We start from the raw sequence: 16,484 nt of genomic DNA, 5'->3' as shown, positions 1-16,484 counted from the left end.
AGTATCAACGACGCAGATCTATCTATCTATCTTTCTATCTATCTATAAACGCCCACTTGCACACTTGTCTTCTGAAATGTAGCTTTCCGGTGAGATGTTTATTGAACTTGTTAAAACTCTTGTTTTTTTCAGGTCTACAGAAGGATATATTTGAGCCATGAAGCATTGTGTCTTGCATAGTAGCGGAATATAAAAGACCAGAAGTAGAGACATTTGAAGTAATTGGTTACAGTGTTTTCTTCTACATACAGTACTTGGAAGGGGAAGGTGGTTTATATGGAAGACCTGTATATCATGAAAGAGTTCAGAGGTAAATGACCTACTAACTGACCTATGACCTACTAGTAACTGACCTTTAATGTATCTGAATGCATCCAAAGATTTTGATTGGTTTGCAATCGGTAAAAATTAAAGTGATGTGTATTTCTAACTATGTTATTATTATTTTTCTCTGCGGAAACTGAACATTCTTAGTTGAAATACAACCAAAACCAAAAAAATGGTTTTAATATTTAAAAAATGCTTTCTGGTAATATAAACCAAATTTCAATAAAAGTCAATAGCATGTCACCAAAAAAGAAAATATCAATGTTATTCTTTGCTTAAATTTTATAGGAAGAGGTTATGGAAGAATTTTGATGAGAAGGGTTGCTGAGGTAATTATGTCAAAAAATAACTGAAAACGTGAATAATTAATTTAAATAAATAACATTTCACCCTTTTCTAAATCATCGCTAGCCGCAACGCACGCTTGTGCTCAGGTTCTTAAAGTTTAATTCTTTTTTTCACTTTTTAAGTTATACCCGACAATAGTTTTTCGTCACAAATTTTACTTTAACACTTACTGTTTGCCGTAGGGTATAAGTAGACTAATAAAGTATCTTAGAAATTGATTTACAGAAATATATATTTATACATTATATTCTGACTGATTGACCACCATTATGGCTACGCCCAAGGCAGAAACATTGCCGCCAAACATAAGTGGGGGCAATTATAGGCCATAGTTCAGCGGTTTGGCGGACTCATTTACCCTCAAACACGGGCTAGAGGCGAGCATGAGACACCTCCTTGGATTTCACAGACCCGTAATGGATTTTCATTTATCTGACAGATACACTGATGTGGTTATTGTAGGCAAACAGGGTATACACATTTCTGACCTACCCATACTGTTTGAGCGAGTAATAAATAAACCAAACATCATTATAGTAGACGTAGAATCAAATGACATGGGTCAGGCCACATGAGATCTTTATGCGTCAGCACAGCAGCAGCTTTCTCATATTGTTAATGACTTTATCTTGACCTAGTTTATATCAAATAGCCCACCGGTGTCATTACGCGCTCTATGTTTGTAGGCGAATTATAGTGTTATTGTCTGAATTATTTTATAACAGACACCACCAGTGTCATTGCGTGCTCTACACTTGTAGGCGCATTGTAGCTTTTATTGTCTAAAGTATTTTATACCAAATAGACCACCAGTGTCATTACGCGCTCTACACTTGTAGGCGCATTATAATCGTTATTGTGCGCATTATAGCTCAACATATTTTTTGTTCTGAAAAGTCCCGATACCACGCCTCACTTGCTGGGCTGCTGGATGCCATTTCAGTGGCATCCATTGGCTTTTGTAGCATCCCAGTATTTTCTACTTAATCACTTATCCCATTAGGTATATTTTATATTTTACCGTGATCCGTGCTCACGGGTCTTTTCAGAATAAATATTTATCCAAATCATTATATCATCTATATTTGTGTTTCATTCTCAGTCTGACACACACACACATAGAGCAAGCCTGACTGCAAAATATACATAGATAATATAATTTCTAACTCATATAACAACATTCTTATTTTTTCAGATTGGTTTAGAGAAAGGTTGCCAGAGAATGCAGTGGGCAGTGCTGGGTTGGAATAAACCGGCAATTAATATGTATAAAACAACCAACTCAATAGATTTAACAGCAACTGAGGACTGGCATATGTACACAATGTCTAAGCCTCAATTGTTAACCTTTGTGACTAATTCTTAATTTTTTTATTTAAACACAATTTTCATTTTAAAATATTAGTATAATAATGTAATATTGTAGGCCTAATGTCTTTTCATCATCTGGCTGCTTTCCATGCATGATTCGTTTACACGAGACATGTGACTACGCACTGATCGCGTTTTCGTCGTGAAAATGAAACATTGAGACATGGTTTAATTTGCCACACCAGACTGGAAAAGGTGTGAAAGACCTTTCATTAGTCCGGTAAAACTACGGTTTGACCTAGACAAAATTATAAAAGAATTTATTTTTGGTGTGCTTCCTAACAGTAAGACCCATCTGAACAACATATCAAAAATGGAGAAAAGGAAGAAAAATTGCTAATTTGCAGATAACTAAAATACCCGTTTTCTCTCAATTTTACCCAAATATCAGTATTAAAGCATCCGATTTTGGCAAATGCTTGTTCAACTATAGTCATTAAAACATATGTTTTGCAAGAAAATAACTGGAGATGTTTAAAAAATAAATTGTTCAACTTTTAAAAATCCAAGATTTAAAATATACTTCAAAATGGCTGCCATTTTTCTTATCCTGTATAAAATACCAAATCAAGTCTTTCAAAATTGTCTGTCATAGGTCGTAGTCACGTATAGATTTTGCTTTTAGAAGCAGTCCTCATGAAACATTCATTTCCAGTATTAATATTGTAAGTTTTGAAAGTAAAAGTTGGTCCTATTGTCACCAATGGGAGTTTACGAATTAGCTGTCACATTTATAAATTCCAAAACAAAAATGAAATACTTAGATTCAACAAATATTATTTAATTTTACTTTATTGATAAAATCAGATTTCTTTTCATGTTTCAAACAATGTGAGACAACTTTAACCATGTTAATGGAGTACTTAACTCAAAACATTGTTTAAACTAAAACTTGACTAGATTGACTTATCATGTATTTAGAAGATACTGAAAGTTTTTCAGACAAAAATATTTATAAAAACCAAATTACCATAGATGGTTTAGATAAAACTCGCGTTATTAATAACTATAGGTGAATGAATGGGTTTATTTTGATGGATCTTTTATCTTTATAAAAGAAAACTAATAAAAATCTGGCCTACAGTAGCTGCTTTAAACCAACCAGAAATAGGTAAAAATCAGGAGGCGATAGAGAAATACTTACATTAACATTTTTACTAAACAGTCCTTTCCAAATAATGGTGCATATTGATAACGTTCAGTCCATACACAAATTCATCATTAGTGTGCCGCTGATGAAATATTTATTTTCCTCATTTTGACAATGCGGTATGGAAGAACATAGGATAACTACCAAAACCGCAAATGGTAGTCATCTAATATTATATGACGTTTGTCATGAAAATCATGAATCATGAAGTACTGCAGGTACTGTATTTTGGGATATATTTTTTTCTTTTTTGCTTCTGCTGCAGAATCCAATTTAAAAACATTCACCTGCTCGGCGGTAATGCTGAGTGACTGTGAAGTCTAATACTTACAGCAGCGATTTCAAGTTACGCGAGGTGACCGCTTACGGGAGGTTCTGACGATAGAGGGCCAAAATCACGTATTATGGCTATGCACAATATTTTTCGGCATTCTTAACGCAACAGGCTTCTTCCCTATATTCTCCAGCTAATTGTATTTTATTGTTTATGATCGGGTGGTTTATTATTATTTATGATTTTCAGACAAATTGGTCAGTCAAAATCTGTGTAGTTTTCTCATAGCATCTAAAAAACACAGGAATGTTCTTCACAGAAATATATTTAAAACCGCTTCGAAATAAAGCTACTGTAATATAATAATTAATATATAATATTACCATACAAAAATCTAATTTGTACTAAAATTTAAAAAAAAAGTGGCTGACGCCGTGGCTGCTTACCGGGGGTATAGCCGCTTACAGGAGGTATCAAATGCACTAATTAATTAGATACGAAGAATAAACAAGCTTTTGAAAGTGGGAGGTGGCCGCTCAGGAGGTTGAACTGGTGTGTAGATGCAAAAGTATTGTAACGTTTTTAGATTAGGTCACGTTAAGAACCTCCGGGTTCGGCAGCAGGTGTGTCCCACCGACTTATCTAGTTGGTCTACGTCAAAATAATCAAATAAAAGACTACACAATAAATCCGGTTCCAATTGCTTTATTTAAAACTCACCCTTCATAATCGAAGTAAATCAATGAAATATCCACAAGACAAAGTATAAAAATTACTATTTACTTACTAGTATTATATCGTTTTAATTGTTACGTTGCCTTTATATATTAATTTTGTATTATGTATGTGATGAAATGAAATAAAAAAAAAAAAAAAAAAAAAAAAAAAAAAAAAAGTATAAAAATTACAGGTATAGTACAACAATATGAGAAGGAGGCTCATGCGTCCGTTCAGGTCCAGTGCTCTGAATCGACTCTCTCACATGGCCCGGGGGCGTTTTTTTGTTCCAGGACGAACGTGGGCAGAAATCATGAATAATTCATTACCTTAATTATTTTTTACTTCTCTCACTCTGCTCATCAGCCCTGGATGCAAGGCGGACCCTTGATCAGAAGACTCTGTGTCAATTGGCTCTGTCAATTGCTTCCTCTGCTCCAAGCTAAGGTATGACGGCTTTCCACCACTAAGCCTCCTCACTTTCACTTTAGGCTGTGGGGGGTCACTCAGGACCGAGTCTATTAGACACTGTGATCCCGAAGAGAGCGTCAATACATCCGCATCACCCGGCAGGGACTGAGGTTCAGGCTCCCGTCTCTTAAAACTATGGGTTATTTTCAAGTGACTGTGCAGCTTCTCAGCCGTCTTGAATATCCCCTTACAGACTTCGCACTGATGTCCTTTCTTTTCTGCCGGTGCTGCAGCCGGTTTACCGTTAGATCTACGGTCAGGATCTGTTGAACAAAAAAACAAATGGCTATCAGTAGTACAAAATCGTTTAGGCTTACGCCTGGCCCGTCTGGGGTTTCGGCGGAATACATCCGTCTCGGGTTCAAATGCGGGATTGGTCTCTGGTTCAATTTCTGGTTCAAGTCCAAGTTCTGGTTCAATTACTGGCCTGGTTGCTGGTTCAAATTCTGGCTCAATTGTTGGTTCCGATTCTTGTTCCATTGTTGGCTCCAATTCTTGTTCAATTGTTGGTTCCAATTCTTGCCCCCACCCCCTGATGAGATGTCCCTCATATGGTTTCAGCATATCGCAATAAACCACACGTTCACGCCCTCCGGGACTCAGCCTTATCCGGTATGTCACTTCGGTTAAAGCGTTGACAATTAAGCATGGTCCCTTCCATCTGCATTCTAACTTGGGGGCCAATCCCTTTCGTTTTGTCTGTTCGAACATCCAAACAAATTGTCCAACGTCCAAACCAGGTTTTTTAGAAAGTTTATCGTACCCCTGTTTCTGTCTTTGAGCACTAGTCTTTAAGGCCTCTCTAACTCGTATCTTAGCTTGATAAAGTCTATCTCGGGTACGAGTGGCAAGGTCACCGGGCTCCGTGCCCGAGGGAACTGGTTCAATCTCCAAGTCAATAGGAGTGCATACTTCTCTTCATAGCATGAGCATATTCGGAGACTCGCCAGTGGACTCCTGAAGAGTCGATCGGTATGCAAATGTCACATAGGGAAGCCACTCGTCCCAGTCTCTCTGTTTATGTATTGGGTCGATCATCATTGCCAACATATTTACTAGAGTTCTGTTGAATCGTTCCACCATGCCGTCAGACTTTGGATTGTATGGCGTTGTTCTAGTTTTGGTTATTCCTAGCATTCGGCAAGTCTCTGCTAATACTCTTGATTCAAAATTTCGGCCCTGATCCGTGTGCAGTTGTTTGGGTATCCCGTACCGCAGTACAAACTCCTCTACGAAGCATTTTGAGACTGTTTCGGCTGTTTGGTCTGGGATGGCATATGCTTCCATCCACTTCGTTAGGTAATCACCGACGACTAACATATACTTATTACCCTTATAAGTCTCGGGCAGCGGTCCAAGGATATCCATAGCGACCCTTTCTATTGGTTGGGAAACAGGCCAATGTTGAAGCGGCGCCCGGCGTCGTTTAGGTGGTGCTTTCCGTCTTGCACAGAGATCACAGCATCGCACAAACGTTCTTACAGCCGAATTCATTTGAGGCCAATAATATCTTCGTTTCACACGGGCTAGTGTCCTTTTTACACCTAAGTGACCGCTCGTCACCCCACCATGTAATTTCTGTAGAACTCGATCTCTAAGTTCGTGAGGAATGACTAATTTCCACGTGTTTTCGTTCCCATCATCAGACTCCCATCGTCGGGTCAGTGTTCCATTTACTACTTCCAGCATGTCCCATAAAATCCAATATGCTCGTTCCTCGGGAGCGACCTCTTCCCAAGTCGGACGGGGGTCTCCGGCCTCTTTCGCTTCCAAGACCCATCTAATCGACGGATCCGCTAGCTGCTTAGGTCTCAATTCATCTAAGGAAAGCTCGGGTTCAACTCGAGTCAGACGAATTTGCTTCTGGGATCCAGGACTATTCGTCCCTCCGTCGTTCTCCATCCGACCACACTGCTTACAAATCTTTCGGGAAAGTCCGTCTGCGTTTCCATGACGAATCCCCTGGCGGTGCTGCACTGTAATATTGTATTCAGCTATTGCTTCAAACCATCTGGCAAGCTGATCTTCTGGATTTCGAAAATTTATTAGCCACTTTAGGGAAGCGTGGTCAGTTCGTACGAGTATTGGTCGGCTATACAGGTACTGACGAAAATGGCGTAAGTAAACAACTACGGCTAGCAACTCTCGTCTGGTCACACAGTAATTTTTCTCCGCTTTACCCAAGGTTCAACTGGCATAAGCAATAACTCGTTCTTCTCCTTGTTGTATCTGTGACAGCACACCACCGATACCTACATCGCTGGCGTCGGTATCCAGGATAAACGCTCCTTCTGGAGTAGGATAGGCTAGAATAGGCAATCTCTGCAAACGCAAATGCTCTTTCTTGGCTTTCTCCCCAGTCGAAAACTCTGCCTTTCTCTGTCAACTGGTACAACGGCTTTGCCAGACTGGAAAACCACTCTATAAACCTTCTATAGTAGGATGCTAACCCCAGAAAACTCCTTACGTCCCGCACGCATTGAGGTGGTGGCCAGTCTCGTATTGCTTCAATTTTAGCCGGATCAGTCTGAATACCATCACTGGAGACGATATGACCCAGGTATAACACCTCTGGGCGAAACAGAGAACATTTTGGCGGCTTCAATTTTAGTCCTGCACTTCCCAGTCGACTCAGTACTGCATCTAGGCGGTATATTGCCTCCGGCACGTTCTTGGCGTAAACGATAATGTCGTCTAGATACACCAGAAGAGTCTCACATTGGAGACCTGCTAACACCCGTTCCATAAGGCGCTCGAATGTCGAGGGTGCATTGCACAATCCAAACGGCATTACTTTCCACGAGTAATGGCCTGCCTTGACCACGAACGCAGACTTCTGCTGTGCTTCCGGGTCTAATTCCACCTGCCAGTAGCCTGCTGCTAAATCGAGGGTAGAGAAACAAGTAGCCCCGTCTAATGCATCCAATGAGTCGTCGATGCGAGGTATGGGATAAGCATCCTTAATCGTGGCTTCGTTCAGTTTCCTGTAGTCTACGCAAAACCGTTTGGTTCCATCTTTCTTAGCTACGAGCACTATGTTCGCTGCCCAGGTGCTATTGGTTGGCTCAATCACCCCCCGTTCTAACAGTCTTTCAACTTCTTGTTGAATATCCGCCTGGTATTGAATAGGGTGCCGCCGTGGTACCTCCCGAATAGGAGCAGCATTTCCAGTTTCGATTCTGTGTTTTGTCAACCCAGTTTGCCCTATATCTTGGTCCCCTTTACTAAAAACGTCTGCATGTTTATTCAGTAGCTGGGCAATCTGTTCACCGTGCTCTTGTCCCGCACTCTCTACACTACTTTTATACAGATCAGATAAATGGTCAGGAATGTGTACCGTTTTCTGCAAGTAGACTGTCGGTCGAGGTGCCTCTTCTCGTAATACCTCAACTGGGGATAGAACCCCCACCTTAGTACCTGCCAACAAATTATGAACTACTTTATCTGGGTTGTACACCCGCAAAGGGATCTGGTTCGCTCCGTCTGTAACCAATAATCTGGCCATTACGAGACCTCCGGCAGCCATCTCATTTGTGTCCAGTGGCTCCACCAGGCATTGGCAATTTGTTCATGGCCTGGTTCAATTGTTGTGGCCTGGCTCACTCGTACGATTGGCGTGAAATAGTCTCCTTTAGTGGAGTCTGTTAGGGCTGAAATAAGGGTGTTTGGTTCAGTTTCTTCAAAAAGCACCAAATTTGGTATACAGGTTGCCCACCCTATTAGTCCAGTCAATCTAGTGATATTTAGAGGTAAACCCACCACAAATTGCAATAGTAACGAAACATTAATTTTTTCATTCCAAATGTAGTTTATAATGACATATTAAAAGTTACCGAAAATTGAAGCATTGGAACACATTATTTTTTACGTAATCTCAACCACTATATAGTGATTTTATCCCATAAATATTTTGGGGTAGGGGGTAACATTTATGCCCATAACTTGTGGTTTTATAATCCAATCTCAATAATCTTGATTTTAATGTGTAGAATATATTTCTTTCTAATATGCAATTTAAAAAAACAAAATACAACATTTATTTATATAACTAGAGGTCAAAAGGTTATTAACCTTTTACAAAAACTCATTTTTTCCTTTAAAAAATGATTAACTGTAATATTGTGCCATAATTGTATATGCGTTTAATCAAAATTGTGTTTTATCTGTACCTATCGATATATAAAATAGGAAACATGATGTAAACTAGAAGAATTTTAAAAGTAATGATGTACTATTCTTATTGAAATTGATTCTTGATCAAATGTAAGGTAAACAATTTTGGGGTAGGGGTAGCGTTTATGCCTATAATCCATTGTTTTATAATCTAAATAGCTTTAGTATGTGTAGAGTATATATATCCTACTAATAATATACATTAAAAAAACAATTAATACAACAGTTATACGTAACTAGAGGTCAAAAGGTCATTGACCTTTTACAAAAACTCAAATTTTCTTAAAATAGCGTAAAACTAAATTATGTTTATATATATTATATTTATATTTTGGAAGTATTTGGTGCAAATAATGTTTTTCCTGTACCTATTGTATCGTCATGAAATAGGAAAAATGATGCTAGCTAGAAGAAAATTGAAATTCATTAGCGGTATGTACTATTGTTGATTAATTAATGAGTCTTGATAATTTGGAATCAACTCATGATTTACTATAGATAGATTGTTGATAATTTTAGTATCAACGAATGTACGTAATGACAAGTATTTGATCTTCGCAGGGTTGCGTCTTCTCTCCTCTCCTGTATATTATTTACACGGATGACTGTCGGAGCAAACAGGACAATAGTCATCATTTCAAATTTGCTGACGACACTGTCTTGCTGTCTCTCCTTCAAAATTCACAGGACGGTCATAGTTCCGCATTAGATGGTTTTATCCAATTTTGTGGAAACTCCTACTTGGAACTCAATGTGACCAAAACCAAGGAGATAATTGTAGATTTTAGGAAGTAGAAAGGACGCAGCCCTCTTTTATCCCCCACAAATGACGAACCAGCGATATTGTCCATTCCTTTAAATACCTAGGTACTATATTTGAGGACAATCTCAGCTGGGAATTAAATACAGAGGCAATAGTAAAGAAAGGACACCAGAGACTTTATCTGTTAAGGAAGCTGAACCATTTTAATGTCGATAAAGTAATTCTTATGTTTTTTTATAATTCCTTTATTGAGAACGTTTTAACTTTTTCCTTTATATGCTGGTCTTAGGGTCAAAGAGAGAAACTCACTACAAAGAATTGTTAACTTAAGTTCTAAATCAATAGGTTGTCAACCTCGTAGCTTATCTTCCTTCTGTGACATGCAAACTCTAGAAAAAAGTAAAAAATGTTAACCATGCCTTGTTCAGTGATTTCGAGCTCATGCCTCATGGGCGTCACTTTCAATGCCCGGCATGTAGAACAAACTGGAAAAGAAATTTGTTTTTGCCAGTTGCCATCCGACTCTTAAATTCTTGAACTTTGACTCTTGTTATATTGTACTGTATATTGTGATATTTTTGTATATTTTGTAAGATCATTTTAATCCAGACCTTTTTATTTGAATTGCTCCGTGTGGGATGATATTGTTTAATCCTTAAAATAGAAAAGGACTCACAACTTATATGTCATCAGTATCACTTTCTTGTTCGGGTATTAGTACATTGCAATGCCATTGCATTCACCACATGTAGTTCTAGTTACCCCTGAATGCTTCAAGGAGATACTCATGGTTCAGTCTTAAGTCTGTGTGTAGAGGAACCATGTTTCCATCATCTGATCTTCCATCCCCAATCCTCGGTACACATATCAACCCCACTCCATTGCTAAAAGATAACTTGAACTTGAACATGATGTTAAGTACCTTGGTTGTGGTACGATTATGAAGTTGGCGATATGCGAGGTTGTACTTGTAGATGGGATGGAGTCAAAGGCATTCCACGTTGTCCAGGTAGTCCATTGTACAGACGCACTAAACCATTTTCTCTAGCAACCACAATGTCATCCTTTGTAGCTTGTTTATTGCATCTGAAGACTACAGCATAATGTCAGAAATAAGTGCAATGACAAGCTTTTTTTAGAGCCACTTGTTTTCCAATTCCGAAAACTCTGGATGTTGTGTCACCCGTATCGCATGAGCAAACAGAAGGTTATCACAGATGTCTCTCAAATGTACTGTTTGAACCAGTTTGATAGTACATCATCTCAGCTCCAGTCTAAAGAATATCACAAGATGTTTTAAATGCTTGACTTCAGAGGAGCACTAGTAGATCCATGTCATCGGATAATGACAGATGTTTTCCTGTTTGCTGATTCAATGGTTTTTTGTACTATCGGAAATAACATCTGCATCAGCAGCTGCATTCACTCATTGCCATGTTGTTCAAATACTAGTTAAGAAGATTTATAAATTGTTATTTGTTACAGAAAGTGATCCTATTTTGTGGAACATGTCACTGGTAAAATGTACAGGGACACTACCACCTGACCCGCCTTACCATGTGCGCCGTCTTTGGTGGATGAGCCGCTTTCATAATTATCAAAGACTATGCAGAGCAATATTTTTTACAGATCTCTACACTATTCCATGGAATGCTGTGCAGTAGAGCACTACCATCTAAAATGTAGGCCTACTGGACATCATTCAGTGAGTTGGATGTATTAGACTATTCAGAAGAAGTTGTTTCCACGTGGCATCATGTTAGTTTATTAGCTGAAAGTATTGTAAGTTGGTAGTTTCAAAAAGTGCTGGTGGATAACAAAGTCACCTCGAGTCTCCTCTGGAACTGTAGGATTGATGCACACATATGACTTTATTGCCAGGATCTTTAATACATTGCAAGAATTTCTGGCAAAAATATTCAATGCTTAATACCACATTGCTAATATTCCGAGTCACCTGCAGTAACTCCCGTGTCAATGGTATGAAGTCTCTGAGTCGTAACCAAATGGATTTTTCAATTGCCATTGTGTTCCAGACGTGTGGCCATAAGGTCTTATGTTGGCCGCTGCTGGAGTAACGCCCTGATACTATAATACAAGACATTACATACATTTCAGCGCAGAATTGGTCTGGATGTACGCATTCCTATATTCTCTTGTCAAACCTCTGGTTTTCTTTGAGGCTTCTCATAGAAACGTTTTCAATCACCAGGTCTGTTGACAATCCAGCCCAGATGGTCCGAACGTCATACAAAATGGAGGTCATTGTCAAACTGCTGTTGAACATCTTTGTATTTCTACTGGTTAAAAGATCGTTAAAATACTTATACATCCCAATATAAATACTGTAACCATGGCAACACAAATGCCATCTGGAAAAAATGGAATGTAGATCATCCAGAAGCAACAGGAACGGAGATGTCACTCATCTGCATCTTGAACTGGTCATGTGTATCGCGTTGGACTGAAATGTTCACCCCAGGGTATACCTGTGTGTATACCATTGTTGTTTACAGCGAAAACAACATTTTTAGCCAAAATTGACACATTATGTTGTGTTTTTCCGCAAAAATGACATTCTAAATAAAATGTTATGACTATAAGTTTGATATCACTGAATAGGAAATTTAATAAGCTTTCGGATGAAATAAATCCCACTTGTATATAATGTATTTTAAATGGTTAAATATATGTAAATAATGGGGCATATTAATTTTGACTTAAAATGACCTTTATTGACCTCTGACCCCTTGACCCAATGCTTGGATTTTCGGTGACTTTTAGTATGTCGTTCTACACATTATATAGAATTCAAAAATACTAGCTTTGTTACTATTGCAATTTGTGGTGGGTATATCATTAGATTGACTGGACTATATACAAATTCAATTTTTGATGGGCGCCAAGCAAAATGACCCCTTGGGTCACCTAATTTGCATAATTTAAAATGGCGGACATTTTCGCTTAAACAGTCTATATCTCTAAAAATACTGGTCATAGAGAGTTGATTTTTAGCCCAAAATGATCAGAACATAAACATTCCTATTTACTCTAATAAAGTATTTTTGAAAAAATGACCGGAAGTACCAGTTTTAACCTTTGACCCATATTTTAAGGCATTGCCATATCTCAGTAAATAGTTGTCACAGACAGTTTATTTAAGTGTCAAATTGTTCAGAATATATATGTTACTATTTAGTTTAATGAAACATTTTATCCAAAAATGACCGGAAGTACTCAGTTTTGCCTTTGACCGTTACGGTGTAATTACCAACCTTGTTACGGTTAATATATTTTGATATCCATAAACTACTTGTCGTAGAGAGTTAATTTTGGTGTCAAAATGTTCAGAACATAAACATTTCTATTTACTATAATAAAGTTTTTTCTCAAATAATGACCAGAAATACCATATTTGACCTTTGACCTGTTTTTTCAGGCAAATTGCCATATCACATTATTGGGTTGGAGTGGAAAGTTCATTTTGGTGTCAGATTGTTCAGAATATATATGTTTCTATTCTGCTTAATAGAAGACTTTTCAAAAAAATGTCAGGAAGTATAGTTATTGACTTGTTAAATACATAAAATTTATAAATTTGTTCAGTTAATTGTATAGTTAACTGTATATTTATGATATTATTTTGCAACCCACTTTTGGCAAAAATATTCAATGCTTAATACCACATTGCTAATATTCCGAGTCACCTGCAGTAACTCCTGTGTCAATGGTATGAAGTCTCTGAGTCGTAACCAAATGGATTTTTCAATTGCCATTGTGTTCCTGACGTGTGGCCATAAGGTCTTATGTTGGCCGCTGCTGGAGTAACGCCCTGATACTATAATACAAGACATTACATACATTTCAGCGCAGAATTGGTCTGGATGTACGCATTCCTATATTCTCTTGTCAAACCTCTGGTTTTCTTTGAGGCTTCTCATAGAAACGTTTTCAATCACCAGGTCTGTTGACAATCCAGCCCAGATGGTCCGAACGTCATACAAAATGGAGGTCATTGTCAAACTGCTGTTGAACATCTTTGTATTTCTACTGGTTAAAAGATCGTTAAAATACTTATACATCCCAATATAAATACTGTAACCATGGCAACACAAATGCCATCTGGAAAAAATGGAATGTAGATCATCCAGAAGCAACAGGAACGGAGATGTCACTCATCTGCATCTTGAACTGGTCATGTGTATCGCGTTGGACTGAAATGTTCACCCCAGGGTATACCTGTGTGTATACCATTGTTGTTTACAGCGAAAACAACATTTTTAGCCAAAATTGACACATTATGTTGTGTTTTTCCGCAAAAATGACATTCTAAATAAAGTGTTATGACTATAAGTTTGATATCACTGAATAGGAAATTTAATAAGCTTTCGGATGAAATAAATCCCACTTGTATATAATGTATTTTAAATGGTTAAATATATGTAAATAATGGGGCATATTAATTTTGACTTAAAATGACCTTTATTGACCTCTGACCCCTTGACCCAATGCTTGGATTTTCGGTGACTTTTAGTATGTCGTTCTACACATTATATAGAATTCAAAAATACTAGCTTTGTTACTATTGCAATTTGTGGTGGGTATATCATTAGATTGACTGGACTATATACAAATTCAATTTTTGATGGGCGCCAAGCAAAATGACCCCTTGGGTCACCTAATTTGCATAATTTAAAATGGCGGACATTTTCGCTTAAACAGTCTATATCTCTAAAAATACTGTTCATAGAGAGTTGATTTTTAGCCCAAAATGTTCAGAACATAAACATTCCTATTTACTCTAATAAAGTATTTTTGAAAAAAATGACCGGAAGTACCAGTTTTAACCTTTGACCCATATTTTAAGGCATTGCCATATCTCAGTAAATAGTTGTCACAGACAGTTTATTTAAGTGTCAAATTGTTCAGAATATATATGTTACTATTTAGTTTAATGAAACATTTTATCCAAAAATGACCGGAAGTACTCAGTTTTGCCTTTGACCGTTACGGTGTAATTACCAACATTGTTACGGTTAATATATTTTGATATCCATAAACTACCTGTCGTAGAGAGTTAATTTTGGTGTCAAAATGTTCAGAACATAAACATTTCTATTTACTATAATAAAGTTTTTTCTCAAATAATGACCAGAAATACCATATTTGACCTTTGACCTGTTTTTTCAGGCAAATTGCCATATCACATTATTGGGTTGGAGTGGAAAGTTCATTTTGGTGTCAGATTGTTCAGAATATATATGTTTCTATTCTGCTTAATAGAAGACTTTTCAAAAAAATGTCAGGAAGTATAGTTATTGACTTGTTAAATACATAAAATTTATAAATTTGTTCAGTTAATTGTATAGTTAACTGTATATTTATGATATTATTTTGCAACCCACTTTTGAGCACTTGTCGAAGATGGCTGCTTGCATGTGCAATTGAACAAAGTATACTGAACAAAGTTGAATAGATTGTCCTATTTGTAGTGAGTCTAGAGTAATGTAAATGAGAAATGAGAAAATTGTATATACAAAAAATACCCAATCTCATCTAATCGAGTACTTAAATGAAGTCTTCCACATATTTAGCAATAATGTGTAGGCCTACTGATGAAATCCAGTAAAAGTTTTGTTTTGGAAAGTTAGTGTTTCCGTCACTTGTGTTTGCTGTTCCATAACAATTTCATGTTGCTACATTTCTCTTTGTTGCCATAACACGAGCAACCACTGAATGGGGAAAAGACAACGAAGATTTCTGTCCTCCAGACCTAAGTCATCCAAGGACCGTCCAGCTTGGTGGTTCTCAAAGATTTTCAAATTAAAAAAAAAAAGAAATCGACCATATACAGTAATCATCTAGAAGAGATTGGACGAATAGGAACAGTTTTGTTACTAATGACATGTTACGCTCTAGTATCCTCTTTTTCATATATTGCCCTTTTTTCAAACTTAAAATGAACTCTGTATTGCATGTCCTTGACTATGTGAACAATGCAAATTTTATGAATGGAAATGTTGTGCAAAAATCAACAAAAAGGTTTAGCCTCATTTCTAAGAAACAATATCATACTCAAGCTCAGAACATGATGGGGCATTTCGTCTTTACGAGAACACTGAAAATATTACAATTACCATACATGTGCTTATGGTGACTGAACCAACCAGACTGTTCAAGGATTGCTAAAGAAGTTTGAATAAGCCATTATTTTCCAAATACTCGATATGAGAAAGGACACATCATTCAATACTTTGAAAATGTACATAAAAGAAATGAAAGTAATAAAAGTAAATCTGTTCATGAGGTTAAAACAGCTCATCAATACATTATGTTACACAAGCCAAGAATTGTTACCAATTCCAATATAACAACAATTTAACATTTATTTTTTTTTTTTTTTTTTTATTTTATTTCATCATCACCCTACAGTGACCAAACGTCACCATTAACAGGGCTGAAAGTCGTAAAATATAACATATAATATACAAGCAAAAATCAACAGATAACAAGACAACATTTAAAGATGTATTGTCCCTTGAAACACAAAAAAATGAAGGTCAAAATATTCTAAATTTAAAGTGGCCATATCAAAGTAATATTAAAGTTATTCACTTTAAGTCGAAAATTTGAGCCAAAAACAACAAGTTTACATAATTAACAGGTAAATTAGTTTGATTACATTTCATCTGGAAAATCGTCACGAGCGAAAGTAAACAAAGATTTCAAACCATGAGTACGCATTATGCATATGCTAAATTAGGATTGTTTACAACTCGTCACGGTTAAGAAGGTATTTTCACACAGATCATGAGGAAGTTTTATGATTATGCATACAGAGTAGCCAAACAAGCGCGTTTCATTATGGGATATGTTTTGATTGAAAACTT

At 37.0% G+C, this 16,484-nt stretch overlaps 1 protein-coding gene across 1 annotated transcript; it reads left to right on the top strand.

The window, feature by feature from the left end:
• Positions 1 to 206: 206 nt before the first annotated feature.
• On the top strand, positions 207 to 2,369 carry LOC140058544 (thialysine N-epsilon-acetyltransferase-like). Its single transcript, XM_072104204.1, has 3 exons — positions 207 to 310; positions 616 to 656; positions 1,871 to 2,369. Exons 1-3 carry the CDS (start codon positions 277 to 279, stop codon positions 2,039 to 2,041), a joined length of 246 nt encoding a protein of 81 aa, XP_071960305.1. The 5' UTR covers positions 207 to 276; the 3' UTR covers positions 2,042 to 2,369.
• Positions 2,370 to 16,484: the final 14,115 nt, after the last annotated feature.

Source organism: Antedon mediterranea, chromosome 9, assembly GCF_964355755.1.
Source record: "Antedon mediterranea chromosome 9, ecAntMedi1.1, whole genome shotgun sequence".
Taxonomy (NCBI): Eukaryota; Metazoa; Echinodermata; class Crinoidea; order Comatulida; family Antedonidae; genus Antedon; species Antedon mediterranea.
This window is presented reverse-complemented; position numbering and strand designations above follow the sequence as displayed.

Coding starts and splice junctions, on each gene's coding strand:
- LOC140058544 (XM_072104204.1), top strand. CDS start 277: ATGGAAGACCTGTATATCATGAAAGAGTTCAGAG. Junction 311..615: donor TATCATGAAAGAGTTCAGAG/GTAAATGACCTA, acceptor TAAATTTTATAG/GAAGAGGTTATGGAAGAATT. Junction 657..1,870: donor TGATGAGAAGGGTTGCTGAG/GTAATTATGTCA, acceptor TTATTTTTTCAG/ATTGGTTTAGAGAAAGGTTG.